This window comes from Drosophila virilis, chromosome 5 (assembly GCF_030788295.1).
Source record: "Drosophila virilis strain 15010-1051.87 chromosome 5, Dvir_AGI_RSII-ME, whole genome shotgun sequence".
Lineage (NCBI taxonomy): Eukaryota > Metazoa > Arthropoda > Insecta > Diptera > Drosophilidae > Drosophila > Drosophila virilis.
The window spans coordinates 5043743-5071473 of record NC_091547.1 but is presented as its reverse complement, the minus strand read 5'-3'; the positions used below and the strand labels follow the sequence as shown (position 1 = coordinate 5071473).

General features: G+C 38.2%; 1 protein-coding gene across 6 annotated transcripts in view; it reads right to left on the bottom strand.

Annotated features, from left to right (window-relative positions):
- Positions 1 to 27731, bottom strand: part of Pka-R2 (cAMP-dependent protein kinase type II regulatory subunit) — a 41782-nt gene that overhangs the window by 12360 nt on the left and 1691 nt on the right. For 3 of the 6 annotated variants that reach the window (XM_015174080.3, XM_015174081.3, XM_015174078.3), the window contains exons 2-3: positions 27243 to 27409; positions 1812 to 2032 (exon numbers count right to left, since the gene is read on the bottom strand). In XM_015174080.3, the coding sequence (XP_015029566.1) occupies positions 1812 to 2025 (214 nt within the window). In that variant the 5' untranslated portion in view covers positions 2026 to 2032; positions 27243 to 27409. Of the gene's footprint in view, positions 1 to 1811; positions 2033 to 2910; positions 3013 to 27242; positions 27635 to 27731 lie in introns of those variants that run through there. The other 3 variants (XM_070210488.1, XM_032436521.2, XM_015174079.3) reach the window with 3 other exon arrangements.

Below are 27731 nucleotides of genomic sequence, written 5' to 3'. Positions count from 1 at the left end.
ACGATAATTTAATGAGGATTTGAGCTATTTCATAATTCCACACACAAGAGTGAAAAATAGGTGAAAAAAATAAATTACTTCTTTCTTTTTTGGTTGTCTTGATAGCTATTTGCAAAGGCTTGTGTAGAAAAACTCGTATAATGAATTATACATATTTATATAGTATTTTTCTATTACGTGTTCGTTGCACATTTAAAATATATCTAACTGTGTATATGCCAGCTGCAGGAATCTTATGTGATATATGTTGATTCATTTGGCTGGATAGCGCTTGGAATACAGTTGAAGTAGAATTAAAAGAAAAAAATGCCGAGCTATGCCAGCTATCAATTGAAATATATATATATAGTATGTGTATTTAACATCTATACATTCATGATGTGAGCTGTCGCGCCTTGGTTTGTTTGTACAGCTCTTGAGCTGTGTGCGCAATTAATAGATTTGTAATGGCAGCAGGACTGCAGAGCGTCCGGATATCCGGGGGGGAGGCAAGAGCAAGACACATTCGCTCACTTGACACGGGTGTCCCTTGAGCCGTGCTGCGTGTTTGATTAACCGGAAGATAAACACGCAGCAGCACCGTCTGAGACGTCTGCCTGAAACAGGCATCGGAGCAGAACCTGGCCCGGCGGCTGCTGCTGCTCCCGATAGCTTTATCAACATTATTATTTAATTTGCTCTGGCGCTGGTCGAAGATGTACGACCTCAAGATGCGATGGACGGCGTGACCAGCTGGGGCTAATTGTCCGCACACGTGCGTCGCATTATGGCAAATAATGAGGTACAGACACACAACACACACACACACACAGCAACACCCACACAAAAGCTTAAAGTTGGGCAACAAGCAAAACTTTTCAATTTGCAACAAACTCGTTTACCTTTTTTTTATGATTTGCCTTTTCACCTTTTTTTTTGTGTTTTTGTTTTGGCTTTCAGTTTTATATAATTAGAATTTAGTGCAGGGCTTAGGCTAAAAACGAAGGGCCCTTGCTTTTATTTTATGCGTGGCCACGTCTTGACGTCACAAAGTAACCAAAAGTTTCCAACTAAAAATAGTTAATCGTGCGCTAAAAGCAACTGCAGTTAAGGCCCTGACTGCCAGCAAAATGTGGCTACAATTGACGCACAAGCACAACAAGACATGGAAATATGTTAGTTGTGACCCCCAAAGGAATTGTTGTCGGCACACGCAAAGCTCGCATTGCTCATTTGTGGGCTATTCAGAGGCGTATTCAGGCAACAACAATATTGATTTACCTGAACAAAGATGAATTAATGGTACAACTTGTATGAATATTTCATATGATGTGCTCAATTAGTTGGTGTAATACCTACGTTTTCTAAAGCTATCGATAGCTTACACACTAAAATGTTGTAATAATCGATAAGTGTGACTATCGATAGCATAAAGTTATCGATAATGTTGATTTCTTAAAATATAACGACTTATGCAGAAGTACAAATTGTATACATTTTTGGTATAATGTGTTTAAATAGTTGCCTACAAGTACATTAAAGCTCTAAAGCTATCGATAATGGATAATGAAACTGTGCTCACTCTGCATGCCCTTATAAGTGGTCATGATCATGATGAAAGCGATTGATAATGTCGTTAGCCTTTACTAGTCGATGAATCAGATAAAGTTATCGATAGTGTCGATTTCCCATAGTGTAATGATTTAAGCAATAGTTATTGGCAAATATGTTTGCTGTTATATATTGACGAGCGCATTATCGATATATCAACGTCATCGATATACTAAAACTACAGCTCAGATAAACTTCTCTTCTCTTCTCTCGTGACTTACCGTCGCCATCTTGTGAATTAATGCTCTGACTATCATCGGCCCCATTATCGGTGCTGACTATGATTGGCCGATTCGCCTGCAATTTGTTAAAGTAATCGGCCGCAAAGTCAATCAGATCCGGCGGCTGTTCGACCAGATACGCAATGGAGAACTGCAATAGCACCTCCTTCAGTTCATCAGGCACCTGAATGCGGCGACTCGAATCGCTAGACATGTTTGTGCTGTCAAAATGAATGGAAAGGAAATAAATACACGATTGAACATTAGATATGTATATATAGATTAAAGCAATAGAAAATCAAATGCCAATCGAATTTGTGATATATGATGGAACTGAACTGTCTATGATTGTGCGCGTCAGCAGCTATATTTATGCATATGTATTTATAGAGTTTATCAGCGTGTTTATTTATTATTAATGGCCTTAAAAATAGATTGATAGATTACACGTTCTTTGGGCAATGCCGTTTCACAATGCAAAGTGTGTAGCCGAAAATAAATTGTATTTTTTTTTTTTTTTTTGATTGAATTACAAAGAATTTTTGGGGTTTCATAAGATTTCATGGAAAATATAAATGTTGCGCGTTGAGAGACGTTTTTTTTGCAGATAATTTTATGGAAATTGTACCCCCCTCGCCTGCGCCCTTGCCCCACTGCCCTACTCCTTCAAGTGTCAAGTGCAGGGCATGGGAACAGAGCTCAGCAATCAATTTACAACTAATTACAACAGAGAGCTGGAATAAAGACGAGCTGACGGCAAGTTGTTCAGCAGCACATGAATTATACATATATAATATATAATATATATAATATATACCTTAGCTTTAGTCTAGAGCAATCTATTGTGCTCTTCTACCCGCCCTCCTCCAGCGGCAACAGCGCCTCTTTCTGCCCATTTGTGTAATTTGTCACGCGTGCGTCTGACCTCGGGTTATGTAGTCGAGTGGCCCCCGGCTGCGCCCAGGGGTCATTTTATTATTTTTTCGGCCTGCCCACGGAAGCTACAATACTATTCCCAATTCAACACCTCATCATCAACAGCTATACAAATGTAAACATAAACAACAACAGCAACAGCAACAACAACAACAAACATTACCATAACTCTAGCTCATTCGGTTGTCATCCGCGTCATCGTGTGGCGCGTGATTCAACGTTGCACAATTTAATTTTCGTTTAAATTTTGTTTTGTTTTTCTTCTTCTTTTTTTCAAATTTATATATACAATTTTTAGTTTTGTCGCCGGCTTGCTGCGTTCGTCGAAAACGTAGAACGTGAGCTTCATGTTAATTATGCGAATGCAGCGGGGCGACAAAATTTTATACAGTATATATATAAAGCGACATATATACATTTAAATATATGTATGCATAATATATATACGTATGCATAATGCACTTAAAATACCCTTTTTATACTCTTACAGTGGGCACTTTATTTTAAAATCCGCTTTTAAAGTTCTACGTGTAGTTGTTATAAATTAGCTTAATCTAATTGTTATTAGTTATTATTATTATTGCTAGTTATTATTATTTTTATTAGTCATTATTATTATTATTATTATTACTATTATTATTATTATTATTATTATTATTATTATTATTAGTTATAAGTTATAAGTTATAAGTTATTAGTTATTAGTTATTAGTTATTAGTTATTAGTTATTAGTTATTAGTTATTAGTTATTAGTTATTAGTTATTAGTTATTAGTTATTAGTTATTAGTTATTAGTTATTAGTTATTAGTTATTAGTTATTAGTTATTAGTTATTAGTTATTATTATTATTATTATTATTATTATTATTATTATTAATATCATTATTATTCTTTATAAGCCCTTTTAATAGCTCTGGCTTTCTAGTTCTTTAGCTAGAACACTTCATCAGACCATTAATCTAAAGCTCTGCGGGTTGAACCAGCAACTTCACTCTTATAGATTTTATTATTATTTCTATTATTTTTATCATTATTATTTTTATTATTAGTAGCATTGTTAATATTATTGAGCATCTTAAATAGCTCTGCCTACCCTGGCTTTGCCTAGCAAAACACTCTCTCTGATGGTTTTCTTATTATAATTTACTAAATATCACTAACTACCCCGGCACTTGTCTTCATCTGACCGCTAATTTGATGGTCTGAGGCTAAAGCCAGCTTCTATAATAAGTTGTCAAAAAGTTAACTTATCTACCAAGCTTTGATTGAATAATAATAATAATAATAATAATAAATACTTAGTAAATTTGATTTCTCTATAAAATTTACCACAATTTAACCAGATGAAGTTTCATGCATAAGACATTTCTAATTGTGCTCAATTGCAGAGCTCTTCATTCTTTGCATTTAAATGCTTCAATTATCTTGAAATTTGTCACTAAATGAGTTTTCTGTTCGTTTCAGTTTTTCCCCCTTCCCCTCGCCCCATGCACCCTTCAGCTCATAGTTAATCGTTTTATCTGTTTGTTAGTTTGCTTTTTTCTTTCGAGCACGAACGCAATATTAAATTCTTAAAAGTTTTCGCCAAAGAATTTGCACGCAGAGGCAATTCTCTTATACTTATGCCATTCGTGAGGGGGTTAGGTGCGGGTAGGTGCTAAGGGGGAGGCGTGTGGGCGTGTCTGACTGACTGGCTGTTGTTGCAGCACTTAGTGCAGGACATGGAAAGCAGCATTTAACTGTCAAGTGGCATTTGGCAGTTGGTAAATGGGCTAAAATAAACACAACCAACCCCTCCAATCCCCTCCCACTCTCTTCCAACCACCAGTCAGCCAGCGGCTGTTGTGGCAGCCTTTATTAGTTTGTAATTTTGATTTTAATATTTATTTATTCGTCGCTTTTTGGCCGCAGGCCAAGTTGAATATTAATGAACTTAATTGAAAAAGTTCGGCTCGAAAACAAACAGTAACTGTAGGTGTAGGGGTGTGTGTGCGGTTGTGTGTGCGTGAGTGTGTGTTGATCCACAGTAAACAGGCAACAACTGCAGCAACAACAGCAGCTCCTGTGCCTGCGCCGTCAAAAGTAGCAGAAATTAATTTCCAACATTACGACAAATAAAATGTTTCGAGCAACTTTTCCGCAGCAGGTTTCGCAGCCAGGGGCTAAGGTTGAGGGGGGCCGCGGGGTGCTGAGGATGCGGCCACAACAATATAAATGTATCTCAATGCGCAATTTACATAATTACGCATATTTGGTGTAAACTTATAAATATTTATGTAGCTGGCTTTTCAATGAAGTTCGCGCAGATTTCTAAACCGCCTGCCCCTCCTTCGCCGGGTGGAGAGGTCGTGGTTCGGGCTGTGGGTAGTTGCAACAGTGTGTGCGTTTACTGCATGCGGCAGCAGTTTGTGGCATGCAGCCGAAACTTGAAACATAACTAAAACTTTAGCAGGCAAAACTAGAATTTAATTTAAGGCCAGCTGCCAAATTATTAACCAGAACAAACACAAATATAAGTTAATATTTTTATTGTGGGCAAGCTGATATGAAGGCTAAAAGGTCAAAGAAAATCGCATACGAATCCTTAGCTTTATGTTGTCTGATTAAACTTTAAAATTAATCAAATAATTTAATATATCTTCATATGATACAATAATACATTCTACTCAAGCAGACTTCAAGTCTAGAAAGTGAACAGCCTTAGTTGTAAATATTTTTGTCAACTAATAACATCTTATGTATATAGGATTAATATTTATATAATTTTAAATTTATGCCAGCATTCAAGCATTTTTATGGGCTTGCGAATATTTGAAAGTGTGCATTTCTCACCTGCTGCGCACACACACACACCTGCCTGCCACATGATTCAGTCGAGCGATTTTATCAATAGGCGCAGCAAGAAAATGCGAAAAAAAAAAACAACAAAAGTGAACAGAAATTGAGAGAGAAAAACTATTTGCGACTGGGCCGGGCGACTAGTTTGTTAGTTTGTTAGTTTTGTTGCCGCCATCGACGAGGCGTCCAATTAGTGGGTCAAGGTGGTTTACTCAGCTTCTACATGCAATACGCAATGCACTGCATAAATAAATTACATGCTTTCAAAGCAACAACTGAAAATAGCGCACAACTAAGCGACATGGCGACAGACAGACGGACGGGCGTACAAACTGTGTCTGCGTGCGTTTGCTTGGACCGTAGCCGAGTTGCACTTTGGCTTGAAATCGAGTTAAGCGGCTTCAACGGCACGAGGGCACGCACCAGCAGACAGCAGCGTTTGGCAAAGGGGTGCAAAAGGGAAAGGGATGGCAAGTACCAAACAGAACAGAAACTTAAGCCATGCTCATTTCCTTACAATTTCCGTTGTTAGTTCCGCAAAACGAGCGAACGAAACGACACAGCATTCGAGTGTGGCTCCTAAGTAAATTGCATTTGTGTACGGGGCGTATGCGCAATGTCACGCAGACAACAGCAGCAACTCAGGCAACTGAGGCGACTGCAGCAGACAAATTGTCAAATCTGGCAACGCCTGGTAGCGCAACGCTAGAGGCACAAATTAATTGTCCAATCGCGTAAAGTTTTCTATCCGATTTAGATAAAAGAACAAGACAAAAATAACTTAAAATTTAGCTCAGTTTTACGCAACGAGCACTTGACAAGAAATAAAAATTAGTTACTAAGTACCGAATAGTGAATGCCCTACCCAATTGAGGAGCTGGATTTGCATATATTCAATCTAAAATTCCCTTTGTAGACAGAAAGTTATAATAGCGCTTCTCTATTATAACTAAATGTGGATGATATTCCAAATCATGAGATCTCGACTTACATTTCCATTGTCACGTATTTAATATAGTATTTCGCTTCGACCGACCTCAAGCTATTTACTGCCTAGTCGATACTAGGTATATGTATTTTATGAAGTCGAAGATATAATTTTCCATTTCGTAACTAAATTATAAAACGTTCCTTAAGGGTATAAGCTGATAATAATAATACTCCGTAGCATGCTATAGTCTGCATGTAACTTTAATATTTTATCAGTTGCCAAGTAATGAAAATTGAATAATTTAATAAAATGCGTATTTCGTCAGCTTTTAACATCACGCATATCGTAAATTGAAATGTGCTAGAAAGTTACGTCCTAGAATTTCAATTATTTATAGACGGCAGTCTTGTCTACATACTTTAGCTACTTGTCTAGTCTCTAGTCTGTAAACTCTATTCTCACGACTCTAGTCTCTAGACTCTAGTCTCTTGTATAGTGTCCAGTCTAGTTTCTAGCCTCTTGACTCTAGTCTCTAGACTCTGGTCTAAAAGCTCGTCTCTGGTGTCTAGTCTTTAGTCTTGTCTCTTGTTTAGCCTAGTCTCTTGTCTAGTCTCTAGGCTAGTTTATAGACTAGTCTGTAGTCTTGTCTATGGAATAGTCTGTAGTCTAGTCTATAGTCTACTCTATAGCCTAGTCTCAAGGTTTGTTCCTGGTCAAGTCTCTAATCTAATGACTAGTCTACTCTATAGTCTCCAGCCTCTAGCCTCTAGTCTCTTTTATGTTTTTTACTTAATTCTCTGCCCAATCTCTAGTCACTTCTAGAGTCTACTCTTTAGTCTCTAGTCCAGTCTACTCTCTTCTCAAATCTCTTCTCAAGCGCAAGTCAACTCTGTTAGTCTAGTTCAATCTGAAGATTATCATCTCGTCTCCACGAGCTTATTTAATTAAACTTTCAACTGAAATTTCCCTAAACCTTAGACAAACTTGACAATATCTGTAAAATGTAAAACTAAAAGTTTTCACTTTAAGTAAGTTTTTGTGTGCGCAAATCTGTTGAAGTAATTTCGCTAATGTGTGCTGCTGCCACATGCCATATGCCACATGCCACACACTCTCACACACACGCTTTGCACTGGTTATTTTAGCAGCTCACGTTTTGTGACCAGAAGTACGCATACGGTTCAGTAGCTCCGGTTGCGCTCATCATCATTAACAATAATCGTGTTTTAGCCCAGCGTTTTTATGGAATTAGCCGACTTAATTTGGCCATTTCTGTCGCCGCTGCAGCCAGCACGAGACCAAACCAACCAACCAGCCCCTTCCACCCACATTTTATAGCGATGCAACAAAATTGATGTGCGCGTAAAATGATTACGCTTTACGTATAGCTGGTGCCACAGTTATATAGATGTTATATATCTAAGCTGAACTGCAGCAGCAGCACGTGGGGGGGGGGCTGGTGCTCGGTTTAGTAAGTGGCAGATGGCAGGTGGCACGAACAGGTAGCTCTCTTTGGTCTCGGTTATCTGCTGGATGCGCGTTAATCAGCAGTTGGTTTTGCATTTTTGCGTGCTTTTAACGGTCAAAGAGTGAGGCCACGCCCCTGCCCACACCCTGACTGGGATTAGAGCAAATGCATTTAAGCTCAAGCTATAATTAAATTTGAAGCTTGTCGCAAATACAAAACACAAGTCTTTTAACTGAGAAATTTTAAAGTTAATCCATATATATATACATATAACCTATAAGGCCAGCTTTATCGCCTTTTTAACGCTTTCTTAGCTTAGGAAGAGTACATATTTTTAGGAAGAGTAAATATTTTTTTCGGAATGTATTGATAAGGTCTGCTCCGACAAGCTAAGAAGAACGGTAAGCATGTATTATCTTCTATATATCGCCAATTGATCTTCCAAGTCTTTCGCATGGGAATTACATACATTGAGGATACGGGGAATAGTCTTTAAATTTATTATAAAATATATCGTTAGGTCCTTCTCTAGAAAGTGAAAAAAAAAACGATAGCCATGTATTTTCATCAATATATCGCCAATTTATGCCTCAAATTGTTCGTACATGACTTTGTGTCTTTCTGACCTTGACAAAATTTCATTGGCGTCTCGCATAACAAAACCGAAAACTATGCGCCGCGACCTTGACGACAAAAGCGGCAACAGATGCCACACACGAAAAAAAAAGAGCTAAAGAAGAGGAAGCTAAGGTACAATCCAGGTACGCAGGTAAAAACGGCTAACAGTAAATGGCAAGAGCTATCAAATTACGTCAACAACAAAATTGGGAACAGCTGTGCGTAAGTTTTAAATGACTTCATAATGTTGGCCACACTCCCAATAATTAGCCAAAGTGGACAGCAAGTGGCAACAGTTGCGGCCAGATTCCGGCCAGCCTAATTATTATGAGCAGCGCATATTGGACACTGTCATTGGCTCCACTTCCTGCCCCCCCACCAGCAGCTGAGCTGAGCTGACCTCCCATGGCAGGCAGTTCAAGTGTGTGTGGCTTGTCGAATTGGGTCAAGTGTTAATATGGGCGGGGCAAAATCAATTCCGCATAAATAAAATGCATGGACATGGACATGGGGGTATCTGTAGTCGAAAGGCTGAAGGCCAGGACAGCAACTAACTCAAGTGCAATGATACGAGCATTTTCTGATGGCCAGCCAAAAGGCCATAAATATGTCAGAGCCAAATAAAATCGATGTCTAAGACGAAATGCATGTGAGGCGCTTTAATTAGACTTCAAATTCAACAAATGTGCTGCGAATTTTCAAATATATGTCAGCTGTATCGCTGGCGATAGTTGAAGTTAGGGCAATACTTGACGAATGGGTAACTCCAAAATGAAGATAAGAAGGCTATCAACAAGCTACAGTTAAACGATACTTGCGGGAAGGGTAACATATAAAGGAACATAAGGCGACAAAAAAGCGATAGATACGCGATACTTAGTAAATGGCGCTAGATAGGCGAAATAGTTTTATAATGGCGAGACATAAAAGTAGCTAAAGGAAGATAAAAAGGCGATAGTTAGGCGATATGCGACGTAAAGATAACTTCTTAAGGAAGATAAGGCGATAAAATAGCGATAGTTAGGCGATACTCGACGAAAGGGTAAAAGAGCGTTAGATAGGTGAAACACTTTTCTCATTTCCAGACATAAATGTCTAAGCTAGGCAACTAACTTTCAATTGAAGATAAGAGGCGATAAAAAGGCGATACTCGTCACTTAAGTTTAAAGTGCGGCTCGCGTTTTAAATATATTTCATATTCACGCTGCTCGTTGGCATATTAAAGTGCTCTGCATATTTAAATACTTTAATAAACCCCATAATTATGGTTTTCATTTATAAATATTTAACAGTCGTTTTTGCCAATTAGCATGACGCGGAAATTTGCAGTTAAGTGCAAAGCAAATCAATTGAAAAATGCTGGAAAAACGATATGGCCAGCTGGTAAATGCAGATTTTCAATTGACGCAGCACCTGGCCAACAACAACAACAACTAGATGGCATTTTATGGCCAGCAAAATAAATAAAAATTCCCACTGGGCAGCACTTGAAATGCTGCTGTGGCAACCTAAAAAGTTGGCCTGCATTTTGCAGCCAGAGCTGCAAAGTTTTGCGGCTGGCCAAAAATGTATAATTAAAATTAGATTTTCATTGCAATTGTTGAAGCAGCCAGCAAACAAAATTTTACTATACTGCATGTAAGCCCATTAAATATGGCCCACAATTTATGGCCCACTTGCCACTTGACTTTTGCCCCAAAAGAGGCAAACAGAGAGATGCTACAACATTTCGAATAGCCCATATCATATACCATATAGATGGCTAGCATGCGTAAATATACATGTGCTTAAAAAGCTTGATAAATTTGCCAATGAATGGCAAATTGCAGATTGATTAATTAAGGCAAAATTGCTTTTTCGCTAATTACGAAAATATTTTTTCAATAATATCATCAACTGCTCGACATGATTTTTAAATTGGCAGCCCAATTAATTTTATCAGATTCTTATTTTCGCTGTATTTCTAAAGTTGCAAGCTCATTAAACGTGTTTGTAAATATTTGACATGCGAATAATAATAAAAGAGTTGCCAGCTAACAAAGCATTAGACCAGAGCTGCCACTAGGCGTTGCCAGATCTCTGCTAAAAATGACTTTGAATCAAAGATGTAATCTCATAAAAAAATTTAATCTTGCATAAAGAAGGAACAGCTTATGTTTTATTTAATATTGCCACAATGTATTCACTGACATTTAACTAAATGTATTTCCCACTACATGTGCCCATAATTCATCGTACTTTTTTTTTTGGGGTAACTGTGTTTTGCATTCAGTCTTTTCCGGTCAATGCATCAAAGTGGCAAGCATGAAAGGAAGAAAAAAAGAATTCGCTTTTGCCCTGCGACAAGCACTTAATTTTCCGCAAGTCAAGCAAAAGCTGTCCTGAGTGGTGGTGGCAACTCGGGCCGACCATAAAGCCGTCGCCACGCTAAAACACGCGTCTCGCTCATTGTGACAACAGAAATGACGCACACATACGTTAACACATGTACTCACACACACACACACACACGAGCGCGGCATCAAAGCAATTTCGAGGCATACTTCCAGGCGCCCAGTCAAAAGCTGAAAAGATGCAAGGGCCTGAGACCTGAAACCCACAAACCAGAGACGGGCACACGGCAACAGCAGCGAGCAGCGCAACAACCGTAAATGTCAGAGCCACACACACACACGCACACACATGTAGCAGAGGAGCTTAATAAAAAACATAAAAAGAAGCAAACGAACGACTCCCGCGAGTCTTTGGCGCAAATTTCAGCTCGTCACGCAACTTTAATGGCAAAATGCTTATTTGTTTTTGCATTGTGTGTGCATGAGTGAGTGTGTGTATATGTGTGGTACATGTGTGTGTGCATGTGTGTGTACATGTGTTCGCGAGTGTGTGTATTCAAGGTGTGTGCTGGTCCTCAGCTCCGGCGGTGTGAAAGTAAAAAGGTTATCAGCTTGAAATGTTTGTCAAAATACGACGCCTGGGTATTGATTTATTAACACGCTCATCGTGAATAAGCGACGAGTAATGAGTAACGAGTAGGGAGTAACGAGTGGGGAGTGCTGAGCAGGAATAAACGGAGCGAGCAGGGACTAACGAGTTGAGAGTAGAAAGTAAGAAGTAGGGAATACTCTGTAGGGATAAACGGTAGGGAGGAGTTATGAGCAGAGATTAGAAGTTGGCAACAGCGAGATTAACGAGTAGAAGGTACGAGGTAGCAAGAAGAGAGTAGCGAGAAGGAAGTAGCGAATAGGAAGTAACGAGTTGATGGTAAGGAATTGGTATAGAAAAGTATGCGTTAAGAGTTAGAAGTATTAGGGAAGAAATGGCAGTACCGAGTAGAAAGTAGCGAGTACCGAGTAGGCAAAAAGAAGCATGCAATGAAAAAAGTGTAGTATTCAGTACGGGGTAACCAGGAAAGAATGGAAAAGGCTGCGAAATGACTTAACAGGCAGATAGCGAGGTGTAGCAGGTAATTCGGTTGGCATTACCATTTTCTTCAAACCTAAATGCTGACTCATCTCGAACCCTAAAGCTGGTGGAATATGGGTAGGCAGACAAATAGGGGCACCCAAACAGTCATTTGGAAAGAGGTTTTAAAGCTGTTGCTGTCAAATTGAATTTCAGAGCAGAGAGTAAAAGTTGCTGTCAGAAATTGGACTGGAGAGGCGGCAACGAGCCGTCCAATGACTTGTATATATCACATTTCGTTGTCAATTCAACGCAATTTGTTCGCATTCGGTTTTGATTGCGTGCGACGACGACGACGACGTCGATGAAAACGACGACTTGTCAGTTAACCTTTGACGTTAACTCTGTTGCCATCCCGTTCGCTCTTTGTCTTTGCCTTTGATTCAATTATTTTATAATCTATTGGATTTGCTCTTGCAAGCATAAGATTTAAAATCGTTTTGCAATATTTCAAGGCATTGGCATTTGAGTTTTATTTTCGTTCTTTTTTTGTTTTTCTCTTATCACATAACCATGTCGCCTAAAATTGTCTGGCACGTTAAATTTATATCAGTTCAATAAAATCGTAAATTCAATGCGAGATTTCTGAAAATTTAATGTAACCTCAATTTAAAATTGAACTAAGTTTTAAATTTGGTTGTAGAAATAAAATAAGAAAGGATTAGGATTAAGCGAATTCCGAAGGAAATTCTGAATAAGTGTTTAATTTATTCTATTATTATTATAAAGTATCGTACGAAAAATTACCTTGAACTCGTTTCATCGTTATATAATATGGATAGTTAAGGCAAATGCTATTGAAATAATCTGGAACTAATTTTTTCCATTATATGCTATCGATAGTAAAGGCACAAACTATTGAAATTATGTTATCCGTTTTGGAATCGTTGGAATTGGAAAATCTGCAACACACTTCTTCTATATTAGTATCGATAACAAGAATACAAATTATCGAAACTATGTTATCGATGAAAAGTAATCTATAAATCATTTCTTCTATATATGATAGTAAAACTTGTAATCTAGAACTCAGCTTGGCTTAACTCTTTTATATAGAAAAACTAAGGCTGTTTCTACAGACATAATTTAATAGACTGTATATCCTTGAAGCTTACACACATTGTAGAAGTTTGTGTTGTTTGTGTGACAGTTCTCGGCCAAGGCAGCGACTGGGCTATCCTCTCTTTGAATAAATCTCATACTTAATGCGCCTGACCTTAGCAGAAAGTTGGTCGCAAAGTTAATGCTTTTAAAACTAATCCTTGAAACAAAAGCCAGACAATGAAGGCGGGCGGGCGGCGGAGCCGGCAGCTGCAACTGGCCTGAACTTGCCCGGGGAAGTGTAAACCCGAGACCCAACCGGCATCCGTTTCCCTTGCCCTCTGCGACCAAAGACAAAAGATGTAGATGAAGCTAGAGCTAAGGCTAACGCTATAAATAAATAGACGCTTCAAATATGCAAAAGTGCCTACGCATAATTTTCATAAAGCTGACAACCCAGACCCTGCATTCCTCTCTTATTTTAAAACGAGATGATAATCATGAGGTTGTGCTTGATGATGATGATGATGGAATGACAAACTGGCTGGGCAAATGATTTGGCGCTCATTAGCGTTAAATTAGAGCGCAATTACAAGGCAAAGGCAGCTGCTTTTTTACAGGCAAACCAAACAAACACCCACACACAGACACACACACATAGAGGCTACTGTATTTGTGTGTCTGTGTATCTATGTTGCTAAATACAAGCATCTACGGCGATTATGTGCTGTAACAAAACGTTTATCTACACAGCGCACTGCCATAAAATGTTCTGCGAGCTGTTGTTGTTGTTGTTGCCTGCGTTTAATTTTAAACCCACTTTTTTGGTAAATTTGCTGCGCGTGGCTGTTAAGCGGCGCGTGCTGAGCACAAACAAACCTCGAAAAAAAAAAAAAACGTACAAGAAATAAAACGCCAGCTCAACTCGCGCATGAGCCCTGCCCTCTTCTTGTTATTGTTGCCTGTTGGTTTTCTCTTTTTTTTTTTGGCAATTAACAACATGGCAATTGGGCCCAGAGAATGGCGTAGCGGGAGCTTGGGCAGACATTCAGATTTCCCGCAGAGCATAAGTTTCATGACATTCAGTCGATAAATGAAGCTCACAAGACCCCCGAAAGGTACGCCCATGTGTCAGCATGTGTGTGTGTGTGTGTGCGTGCTGATAATTAAAAGTGTTTTGTTCTGTCATTAACAAGGCTGGGAAACAAAAGCAATAACAACAGCAAGACACAGTCATAAATATCAAGTGAATTTTAGAGTGTGTGTGCGAGAAAGAGAGAGAGAGAGAGAGAGAGGGAGAGAGCAGCAAATACAGATACACACTGAAACACAAGCGCGCAATTAGTGTAGCATACATTTATGCGCTCAATATTCGCTGCGAGCCACAAATAGCGCTAAGACACACACACACACACACACACAGTCAGCATCAATTGCTTTTGGTTGTATTTGTATTTAGGCACTGTTTTAGCTAATCTGCACAAATTGGTTGCATATAGGCTATTCATTGCCATTTGAAAGCGTCTGCAAGTGCTTAAAGATTCAACAACAGGGCCAGCTAGAGGTACAAAGCATTCACAATAGTCGTCTATTGTAACTATTGAATGTCTATAAAATGTATTTTAAACAGAAATTAATAATGCATTTATTAAAATATTTAATGCACCTTTAAACAAATTATGAACATTTTATGAATACATACAAGATACAATATTATCGGCAGTTTTTAGGGACATGCTTTAAATTCAATTGAAATTTCAATTTTAATATACGAACTATAGCCTTGTAAAAACCTTCGACTATTTTAGGGGGCATTATTCAAATTTAATTAAAATTTAAATATTAATTTGAGTAAAGGAATATGTATGCAAATTTTAAAATACATACGATACCTTCTAAATATTATCACCAGCTGTTAAAGACTTAATTTAAATTACAAAAATTTGATTTTACTTAAATTGAATAAAAATTTAAATATTAATTTGTACAAAAGAAAAAACCAAAATAGCTGAGAACAGATTTTCATGACTAATGCAAAGCACAAAAGCCAAATCACAATCAAATGTAAAATGCTGTAAAAATATTGAAACCTAAAAAAATAACTATATTTAAGCTGGAATAACAAGCAAACATGTTTGTTGCCAAATTCAAATGCAGTTTCAAGCTGGAGCAGAAGCAAGCGCTATAAAATGGGGCTTCCTTCCTTTCTGAATATCCCTAGAGTTACTTTGCCTTAGCACTGTGGCATGTGAAAGTCTTGAGACAAGCCAAGCTAAGGGCAAAATTATTTTTTAACAGTACGAACTCATTTATAATTTGCTTAAAAAACTGGGTCGCGGCATTGCTGAAAAAAAAAACGCTATAAAAAATAAATAAAAAAACAATTCGCCCAGCTCTATGGATAATTATGCAAAATTCCAGCTGGCAATTGCCTTCGACTTGGGCCATATATATATATATACATGCAAAATGGCCGCCGTGCGCGAAACAATAGACACACACACCGACACACACACACACACACACACACGCAAACCATTTCCTTTTTGCATGTGGGTTAATGTGCAAAATGTGCTAAACAAACCTAAATTTTTAGCTGTTTTTCCGAACATTTGGTTTGTTTTTATTGCTGCTGCTATTGTTGTTGTTGTTTCTGTTGTTGCCGCTACTTTGTGATTTTGCGGTACATTTATGCAAATGACTTGCACGACAAATGCAACTGCATTGGAAATCACTTAACTTGGCCAGAAAACCCCCCAACTCCCCCCGCTTGGTCAGCCGAGCCCATTAATGTCAGGCCCATGATGACACATGAAGTTCTATATACAGGACGTGTGTGTCTGTGTGTGTGTGTGTGTGTGTTCAGGAAGTGTGCACAAGGCTGTGGCTGCTGACGTCAAGTGTGCCTGTTTGTTTTTTTAGTGTGTGTGTGTGTGTGTGTGTGTTGAGTGTATGTCCTGCTGCTGTCATTGGTCGAGTGTTGGCAGCAACTGCATTTGAATTTGCACTTGAGATTAGCTGCTTTTGGACAGCGCAACTGAATAAACAATAAATATAGGCATATGTACATATATAGAAGCTAATATATGCAGACCAGTCTGGGAACCCATCACTCAGACCAAACAACACACACTCACACACACACACACACCCCGTTTAATACCCGCTGCAATCAATTCACCCACATTATAAACTGTGCCAAGTCGTAAAGATATCGTATGCCGTCCAAATGGAATGTTAGCTGTCACAACAACAACGACAACAACGACTACAACAAACAACAACAAGAACATGAACCACTACAACAACATGAACAACAAAAGCTTGCAACGCTCGAGTGACATTTGCCACAGCTATAAATTAAAGTAGAGGCCATTTTACACGACAAACACTCGCCATATGCATATTTAAATATTCAAATCTACAAAATTGTCGCACTTATTTTTGCACAAAAAAAAGAAAGAAAGAAACAAGTGCTTTGGCAGGGGGTGCCCGACTTGCATATACCGTGTACCCAGCGCCGAGCTGCCATACTTACTGAAAATACTTTCCACACAGTGGAAAATGAATTTTCTATTTCAGAAAGTTTACATAGCTTAAATGTGGCATCGAAGGACTATCGATAGAAGGCTTATCGATAGAAGGCTAATCGGTAGAAGGCTTATCGATAGAAGGCTTATCGATTTAATGAAAATATAGGCGATCTTGTAGATATATATAGATATATATGTAAGTATATGAAATGAAAAAAATTTGCATGTGTCTCTATAAGTGAACAGTTATCGATTATTCCCGATAAACACTTAAACAGGGTTGCGATAACAATATGTAGCGATTCAATAAAAAATTATTGGTTAGTTATAAAAAAAATAGTTCTGCGCCGGAAAATGAAGAAGAATCTTAAATCAAATTTCTCTAGTTCTAATAATTTCTAAGACCGACGAGTTCATACGCATAGACAAAATCGGCATATACATATATAAGATATGGTGTAGAAGCGGCCTCATTCTGGATGTTACATACATGTGCCCAAAACCATAATGCCATTATTTTAGCCCATTTTGAATGGGTGCAAGACGTCATATATGTTTGCATACATATATCGAGAAGTGGGAGCAAATTGTGTTGCTGCTAGCCAAATGCGTTTGCGGTTATGGCTACTTAACCCGCTGGCTGCTAAACATCAGAACAGCTTGAATAGCCCGAAATGCTCAGACAATTGCCAAACAAATGGCCAACGATTTGTTTGTACAGTACCGCAAAAAATTAATTGCATCATTTAAAAGAGATTTGGTTGAAACGCTCTATCGCAAATAAATAAATAGCCAGCAAGTATTTAATATTGAAATGATTCGCTTTTGCTTAAACATGCGTAATTATTGTTCATTTCAACTAATTTGCAATTTATCCGGCAAATCCAATCAAATTTGTATTTATCTTTTATATCAAATGGTTGAAATGATTATATAAATTGTTGAATCATAGATTATCGATTGTGTGGTTCAAGGAATATAGAACAATAATTTCAATAGTTAATAAGAAGCTTCTTTCTACTTTTAATTTAGCCCGATTTTCGATTTTGAATTAAAGAGCGTCTCATACAAAGCCAACTTCAAGTTGTTCGCAGTTTCATCGCAAATCAATAACTTTAACTAATCGGGCAGCTTTTCTGAAGAAGATGCCTTTTAAAATATAGAAAGGTAGTTTATCTAATTAGAAGTTTCTAATTTGAATTCAGGCGCTTCTCATGCAAAGCGCAACCAACTTCAAGTTGATCGCAGTTTCATCGCATATCGATAACTTTAACTAATCGAGCAGCTTGTCTAAATAAGCGCAAGCAAATATATTAGTTAAGAAGATGCCTTGTGAAAAAAGAGTATATTTTTATATATACATAAGAGCTTCTCATACAAAGCGCAGACGAATTGATCACATATCGATAACTCTAACTTATCGAGCAGTTTGTATACAGTAGCGCAGCCAACTTTAAGTTAGTTGTTGAACCAATGAAGCTGCACTAATATAAATAGCTTTGGTTAAGGCTCGACTATACATAGTTATGTCATCTCATCAGGTTGGCGTATGCCAAAGGGTTATGCAAAGGGAAAACATGTTGCGCTTTTTGCGCAACAAAGTGCATCTGCAAGTTTTGTGTGTGTTTGCGTATGGATATGTGTAAATGCCATGTGCACACACACGCCCACACCCACCCACACACACACAAATACACGCAGCATATGTGCCCATAAATAAACATAAGTTGTCGCTTACGCTCCCATTTCTTATTTATTTTTATTTTTTTTTTTCTTACTTTATTTTTACCTATATGCCACAAGCAATAGCTTTGCCATTTTTCCATTTTATTTTATTTTTTTTTTTTTGCGAACTTTTCATTGTCCCTTGGTCAAAGGCGTGTGGGCGTGGCCGTGTTGCATACAATACATGTGTGTGTGCTGTCATTATTGTTGTTTTTGTTGACTTAACTGCGTAAAGTTTGAAGTGCTTTTTGCATGGGACACACACACACACCCGCACACACACACACACACACGTACACGAACACAACTTTGTTGTTGCGCGTGGCAAATTTTCAAAGCAAAATTCTAATGAAAATCACACACAAAGTTGTATAGCTATTATCTATTTGGCATCATAAATATTTAAATAACCTAGGCCATATAAGAAAAGAACCTTGTATATTTGAAAAACATGTGTGGGCGAGTTTTCGTTTAGTTGGTTTTTCATTTTTGGGTCCCCCTAACTCTTAAATTCTTCGACTTCAAGATTTTATTGTGGACTCTTTATGCCATATTACTTTTGGGTGCGAAAGTAAGGCTTTGATTATCTTGCATGGACATAAAATAAAATACAGAGAAATAAAAAACAATCAAAATTTAGTATAATAACTAAATAAATAATAGCTAATTACAATAATTAGTAAATATTAATATCAACGCGTTTGAATACAAGCATACCCCTAATGTGCAATCGATATTAATTGCGACGGCGATCAGCTTGAAGTTGGCTGCGCTTATTTAAATAATTTTGCCAAACAAGGCATACCCTTAATGTGTAATAAATCCTTATAGAGACTGGGATCAGCTTAAAGTTGACTACGCTTATTTAGGTTAAGTAAAGGATAAGCTGAATCGATAAAAACCGCAATCAAAAAGTAGACTCTATACACAACATACATATACATATGTATAGAGATGAATACAAGCAGATGTGTATAGGTGAAGGCATTAGCTTTGCATTTAAGCTTAAGCTTCGCAGAAAAAGTGAACCCAACCGCTTGACCATGCACAAAAAATTCCAGTTTAAGGGCTTCATTTACTGTGCACTGAAAGGGCATAGTGGAAGGAGATGAGAGCACGAGTTGAATGTTATCCCAAAGCGCTATTTAGGGGTCGCTTTGGGTCGCACAGCTTTTGACAAATTTACCGCACTTTAAGCATCTTAACATGCAGCAACATTTTTAAGCCGTCCAAGATAGCAGCAACAATGAAATTTGAACCTTTTTTTCTGGACACACACACACACACACAGAAAATTGATGGGAATTGCGAGACAAGGGCAAAGGGCAACAGCAGTGTGCAAACAAGACGGCACTCAAAAAACTTGTGACAATTTTTAACAAGCAGCCAACAAAATATTATAACAACAGCAGCTGCAACAACAACAACAAAGTCGTAAGCACAAGCAAACAATTTTAAACAAACAATGAAAGTCAATTTTTTAAGAAACTTGCCAAAGAAAAGGCGACGGCAAAAAAAAAACTAACCAACATGCTTTTTGTTGGGCAACGACACAAAGAAAAAAATATCACGAAAAAAATTCGTAAAATTTTTGTTCTTATCATTTTCATTTCACGCTCATCAAATATGCAGTAGAGTAAGCAGAGGACTTAAGTAAAACTCGATTTAGGTCTAAATTTAGGTCTCAATTGCCTGACAAAGTTCATGTTAATTGGCATAAATTAACTTTTGGACAGGTAGTTAAATATGTTGAGTTCATGATAGCGAAATGTTGAATTTGTGTGCAAATATGGCAACGCCTCAGAAGTGTAGTTTCTATATCATGCGTTGCCATATCTATGCTCATGCTTAGGTTCATGTTAAGTATTCAACATGAGGTATTTAAATGGTAGTTGCTAGATTGTATATAAGTATAAACTTAAATTGGTATGAAGATATCGATTCATAAATGCAATAAAAGCTGTCAGGAGTTATCAGGGCTGTTCGGCTATTCGATGTTGCCATATCAAGGCATAAATGCATTGCAAGCTGACCAGTTCATGTTAAATATTTACCATAAGGTAGTTAAAATTTATTTAACAGCACATTTATGTGCCTTTTAAAGCATTTAGTCTATTTAAGCTCTCGTAAGGTTCTCTTGGGACTAGTTTATGCGCCACACCTAAATTGAATTGCTTTAATGCTTGGGGCGCACTTAAAATGCATAGCACACCGAAATGTTGCAAGTGCGAGGCAACAAATTCGATTAGAACAGCAGCCAGCCGGGAACCCACACGGACAGCCGCTGTCAGGCCAGCCTGGCCATAATTTGCTTAGCCAACTTTCGATAGGTGCTGGTCACAGTTAACGCCCAATGGCAACCGGGCAAATGTCAACTGGCAAATGTGGCTGTCACAACAAACAGACAGCAGTTCGCAGCATCAATTGGGTAGAATGACAAAAAGCTGTGCACATTTAACAGCAGCAATATCTAAATCATTTTATGGTTCGCTTGAAATTCTAGTCTAGTCTAGTTACTATTTTTTTTTTTTTTTTTGGTGGTTTAATTTTAAGTGCTCAAATTATTCAATAAATTCTCTTAATTTGTGTGTTTTCTTTTTTTTTGGTGGTGTGCGGGCACATTTAGTTAATCGCATTCCTCTTTGAGCGGCATACTTAAACGTTTACTGGTCGCACAGCCAGACAATTGCATAATAACCCGAATTTTCTCAATTGTTTAACAGTTAGCATTTAGTTTATATACTCATGATTTAAATAAGAGCTAGTTAGAGGCGGCGGTCTGAAGTTTATAATTATGTTCTTAATGTCCCTTTTGGCATTCTTCTTAAACGGTTTACAAACTTCGCAGTATCTGGAACTAAAATTTATGTTCTTTGCGTCTCTTTTGGCGCTGTTCTTGAACGGTTTACAAGCTTCGCAGAGTCTGGAGTTCTTCTTAAACTGTTTACAAGCTGCGAAGGCTGACTAATAAATTACTATAGAAATTGACTTTCTTTTTTGTTTTCGGCTCAACTGTTTTGGCTTTCTTTACCAGATTTGGAGCAGTGATAACCCAAAGTCGACATCTTCAAATGGTAAGCGATATTGTTGTTATATATGAAAAGTGAACAACTAGAGTTTTAATTCATGTGTTGGCTGTGTGCGACAAGTGTGCAACCATATATATAGCTCAGCCCACACATCAAAATAGAAAAAAAAGGTAGCAAAAAAAACCTATGACTATTCATAAGTACAGCTACGCCCACTTATTTAGGCTTTTGGGCTCCATTGTGGGCTGAGATGAAGTGAACTGAACTTTATCTTTGGCTATGGCTATTTGCATTTGGAGCGCAATTGGCTATGGGGCGAGAGTCTGGGCAATTGACGTCACACAGCTGTTGTAATGCTTTTGACTTTTATGTTTGCCTCCCTCGAAACAACAACAACAATAAAAATAATAACAACAACAACAACAACAATCTAAACTGGCCTTGGGGCAGCCGCTGAGGCAAATTGTTAAATCGATTAAAGGCAAAGTTTTGCTCCCTGCAAACCACAGCCTGATAATGTCATGAATGTCAGTCAGTCAGTCAGTCAGTCAGTCATTCAATCACTCATACATTCATATAGATACAAATATATATATATATATATATTTTTAGTGCACAGCTCAGACGCAGCGCAAAGTGCAAAGTTTTGCAATCAGCAAGTCAAAAGTTTTCTATGAAAGTTTTTCTAATTAGCCCACAAATTTTGCAGCGTGTCATTAAAACTACCACCCCCCCCCCCCTTCCTCTCCTTACAATCCTCACCCCGAGAAACCGTCACAAGTTGATTGACCAAAAGACGTCACCAGTTGTCTCTATATAAACTTTGCATATGACTTTTGATAAGCATTAAATTAAGTAAGCAAAAAGTTGGCCAAATCAAAAGACAGACGAGACGCAAGAAGGGGACGATATGGATAAGGGGGGGGGGGGGGGGGGCTAGGCACTCGCCAAATGCGTCAAGTAGCGCAAATGTAGATAAGTTATCGGGCCAACTAAATCGGCCAGACATACTGCACAGTCACCGGGAAAAGTATGCAAACGAGTTTAAAATTGAGTCTGCGACTCACCTCGCGCTGACTGGGTCAAAAAATAAATTAATTTAAAAAAAAAACAATATTCACACAAATTTTGTACGGCAATGGGTGGGCGGCTTTTTATTTTTTCATTACTTGTTCTCGTTTTTATGCATCAGTTGTTATTAAATATATAAATGTGTCTAGGCACATATATATATATATATATATATATATATATATATATATATATATATTTCTGGAAATTTATGCGTTTCATAAAAGCAGCGCAGAAGATACACAAAGCGACAGTATTTTATATAGCTGCGAGGGCTGTTTAATAAGTGGAAGAGAACTTGATTTATTTTTAACGATTTTTCAAAAAGTGTAGTAGTGTTGCATAACGACTCAATAGTATCGATAGTGCACCTCTAATCGATACTCGATTTTAATAATCAACAATCGATAAGAACTGTTTTAATGGCTTACAACTAAAATATGTCAACTTTTTCATTGGAAATTTTGCGCTCTACCGAATTTCCTTGCGGTCCTGCACGGATGACATTTCCCAGAATCATATAAGGATTTTTAAGCTGGCATAGAAACGTGCTTGATTTAGATAGTTGCCTTGACAGAATTGCCTGGAACTGAGATACAAATTGCGGACCTTAACAGCATATTAACATAATTGGGTCAGCAACTGGGAGAAATGTTTGATTTCCGCCCGAAGAACTAGAGTTCCGTTTTCCTGGAATTTAACATTACAAATCCATTTGGATTTTGAATCAAAAGGCAATAGAGCACAAATATGAAATATGGGAAAATTGACAAAAAAAAAAAAGGAAGAAAAACCCGCTCGAGTCATGGAGGGGCCCTCGTGCAAGTACTCTTATATTTATAACATTTTGTAAGTGGAACGACGACACAAAGTCTAATTTACTGCTAATAAAAAAAAGCAGCGCGATGGGGACAAAATGCTGCTGCAGTAATAAAAAAAAAAAAAATGAAAAAGCCGTCCAGAAGTGGCAAACACAAAATTCAATTTTATTCCCTGGCCCGACAACAACAACAACAACAACGGGGAGAAATGTCAAAAAGTTGTTGTGCGGGCGTGCGACATATCGACCGATATTTTTTTTTTTTTTTTTTTGGTTCGATTTGACATGCCGAACATATTGACAGTCCATATTGACATATTGCCAGATTGGCATGTCATGAGCTGCAGATATCGTGCGTTAATTGGCTTTTAAAAGTCATTTAGTGTTTGCTATTGGCTCTTGTCTTGGCCCCGTCTAACACGGCGTATACGCAATCTGTTCGGGGCTTAAATGTGTCAGGCAATTGCTTTGGGAATTGGCTAACTCACGTGCTCGCCTTATCGAGCAATAGATATATATGCACACACATACACACACACATATATATATATATATTTATCCAGCACGTAATAGTGCCTAATGAAATTTATCTACTTTGTATTCTTATCTTTAGTTGGGCGAGCTATTATTTTATCTTCATAGCATGAGTCTCGCCTTGAAAGTGGGCAGACTATGTAGAGTATATTCACAGACCTACTGAGAAAGCTGCATAAACAATTTACAAGTTGCCTTCTAATCAGTTTTCTTGACTTGGGACAAAGTTCATAAATTATTAACCCCCAACGAAGAGTTCTATTATGCAATACAACAAGCATCAAATAGAAAGCTTGGACTCTATTAAAATGTGCTAGATGTAAGCCTTAGAGCTTCATTTCCCTTTGTCTGTCTTGACAGGCAACAGAAGAGGAAGCAGGACGGCCTCTGGCTGTCCACTCAATGAAGCATTCAAAAGAGGATTATCTTATGCTGCATGTGAACCGAAGAGTAAAATTCATTAGAGTAAGCTTCAAGAGCTGTGTGCTCTAAATTTATGTGGAATTAATTTGGATATTCTCTGTAAATCTTGGGTGCCAATCAAATCGAAGCAAAAGGTTGGCAACAGCTAGTCCGAAATAGGAACAAAATAAATCGGTTTAAAGGCGTTTATTAAAGAATATATAAACTGAACAAATTCAAAATCTAATGCAGATTAAGGATTATTATTGTTAACCGTTATATGGCACTGGCTTCTGCCAGGATCTTCGACTCAGACTTTCTTCTGCCGAGAAACCTTGCTTTTGGCCTATTTATTTGGCTGTTTGCCATTGGCAATTCCGTTTGTGTGTTGGCTTATTTGAGTTGTAATATTTTTAACGGGCAAACCAATTTATTTTGCCTGATTAATTTGGCTTTTATCTATTGGCCTAGCTAATTGTTGATATAAATCGAAACTTAGATGGAAATATTGATGAACTTTGCGAATTGTTTGCACTACCGCTGGCAAATGAAAAACTAAGTGGGGTAGTGGGGTGGGGGAGGGGGGGGTTTGGTTTGTCCAGAGAGCAACTGGATCTGAAGCTGAAGGTCGTCGCTTTCATTTCGGCCGAATTCATGTGGCTTTTACCGCATGGCAAGGCAATTAAATGGATTTTTATGAGCTGTCTAAAAATGTTCTGAAGAACTTTTCAAATAGTGTTTTTTTTTTCTATGCGATTGCGTTGAGGGGGAATATACATATAATCAATATATATGCTTTGCTGATTGCCGTTAGTCACGCGTTTTGTTGTGCTTTTATTTGGCCAACTCCCACACAATAAATGGCCAACAATCAGATGACAAACTGTGGCCAATTATAATGCATAACAAATTGCAAATTATGCGCAATATTTGTGAATCATTTTGTATCACATTTGTGTATATTTACAAATAATTTATCACAAATAGAAACTTTGAATTTTATTAATAGACTTCTTTTGTTTGTTAGCTAGTCAAATTAGGCTTAAGTCTGGCAAACGAAAACTAATTAATAACAATTAAGTTCTGTTAAGTTTAGTTTAGTTTGGTTAAGCTTATTAAATTCATTGAATCAACTTGGCCACAGGTAAATTGTGTTAAGCCCCACGACGCATTAACTTTTTGGCCAGGTAAAGCAAAATACACACACGCACACACACACACACACAGAGAGACGCGCGCGCGCGCGTAAAATAATTGCACATACGCCGCGTTGTACTTAGCTCTCGTTTAGCTCGAGATTTTGTTGGCCTTTCGAGGTTTTGTTTATTAAAGCGCAATGCTAAAATTTTATGTGTGTGTTGTGCTTGTTCGTTTCTATTTTTGATCCCATAGCTAGGGGTAAACTTTATGCCCGAAATTAATTCGCATATGCGCCGGAAAGTTCGCCGTTGCACAAAACAAAAACATATTTTTTTTTGATTTTGTAAAATCGTACATTGTTTTCACCTGTGTGAAAAGCAATTCGAAATTTTTCCTTGGTCGTTTTTTTTTTTTTGTTTTTATTTATTTGGTTTTTTTTTTTTTTTTGGTACGCACGCAGCAGCTAAATGAAATAATACATAAATTCAAAGAAGAGGCAAGCGCAATAAAAGGCAGGTAGAAAGAAAGAAACTGAGAAAATTGAACGCTAAGAGAAATGAAAAAGTAATAAAGGCAATAACTACAACGGGCTACACACACAAAGGACCTGGTCTTGTCTTCATGATGGGTTTTTCACGTGCAACAAGAAGAAAATGTACAGCAAGAAGAGGAAGAAGCAGCAAAGGCAACAACACAAAACCCTTGTCAATGGCAAAGCCCGTAACACACACACACACACACATGCACACAGCAGTAAGACTCCTTTGTGTGCCCCCCCCCCACTTTCCCACCGCAACTGTCAATAAAATGCCTTTGAGCTGCGGCAAAAGAAAAACATTTTCATGACTTATTACGAGGCCTCAATAAACCCCTCCACTTAATTAAAGGACATAAGAAATATGTTTAAAAAATATATGTGCTCTCCCTCCCTCTCTCTCTCTCTCTCTCTCTCTCTCCCACTTGCTATTTTTTAAGCTTCTTCGTTGCGAAAAAGAGAAGAAGAAAAAACATACAAAGCTCTTTATGTGCTTTACATATGCTCCACGCTTAATTACCGTTCGAGCCTAAATGAAAGCTGCCCACCGAACGCACGGGAACTGTTAAGCTGGAAGAATGTATTACATTCATCTTGTCCTGTTTTGTGCCGGGTGCGCAACACAATCAATAAAGCCCCCCAGCCAATGGCCAAATGGAATAAGACGCTGCGGCTCGTGTAGGAAACGTGCGGACATGCAAGGAATCTGGCTGACGGGCACAACTGAATGGGAATAAAACCGTTAGCAGTAATGGGAAAGAGAGAGCGAGCGAGCAAGAGCGAGAGAAAGAGCGTAGATAAGTGGAAGCCGTAGCTTGCCGCAGGCTATTCAATTGTATATGCTACGCTACTATTTACACTGTACCACCTCCCACAGACTCTCAATGTCAGCAGCGTTCCCATTGCCATTCCTGGCCTCTGTAGGCAAGTACGTCACCAGCTGGTCGCTGCTTGGAAATGTGTGCGCGTGACTAACGTGACCGCTGGCCCCCGCTAATGTTGATAGATGATGGAGTTTGATGGATGTCTGTGTGTGTGTGTGTGTGTGAGCGAGATATGGATGAATGTCTGTCACATAGAACGAAAAAAAAAAGCTCTTATAACAAGTGCAACTATTTACTTAAGGTAAAATAAAAGCAATATAAGTGCACGACAGCGTTGCCACTTAATGCACACACTTCAACGGCAATTGCCAACGTTGCCAGCGGGCCAGCGTAGCGCTAAAATGAATTTATTTGTTTATCAAGCAATGCCACCCTTGAAGGAGTTATTGATAAGCGCGTAAAATATTTAATCGCGCAAAGAAACTAATGGAAATCAACAATAACAACAAGAACAAGCACTCACCTGACTTTGACGCTGCTGCTAGACCACAAAACGACGTTTGTCTCTCTCTCTCTCTCGCTCTCGCTCTCGCTCTCTCTCGCTCTGCTGTGCGCTCGCGCTAACTTGCTGTCTCCACTCGCTGACTTTTTACTTCTTATGATTACTGTTGTTGCTGCTGCTGCTATTGGCTAAAACCAAATTTAATTTGTTATTTTTGGGTTGGCTTCTTTGGGTTTTTCGGAGGGTGCCAAGCATGGGCGAAGGAAAATGCGAGGGCGAGCGCGAGGCCGCAATTGAAGTTGAAGGCAAATCAAAGCTTCAACTTTTGCTGCTGCTGCTGCTGCTCCTGCGGCTGCTGGTGTCGTTCGTTTATTTAATGTATCTTTGATGTTTCAACAAAATATATCATTTGATTTGATAGAAAATGAGAAAATGTTTCGTTAACACAGTCTCAAGCACATATTTGTATGTATGAATGCTTTTTAAATAAGAGAAAGAAAAAAACGGTGT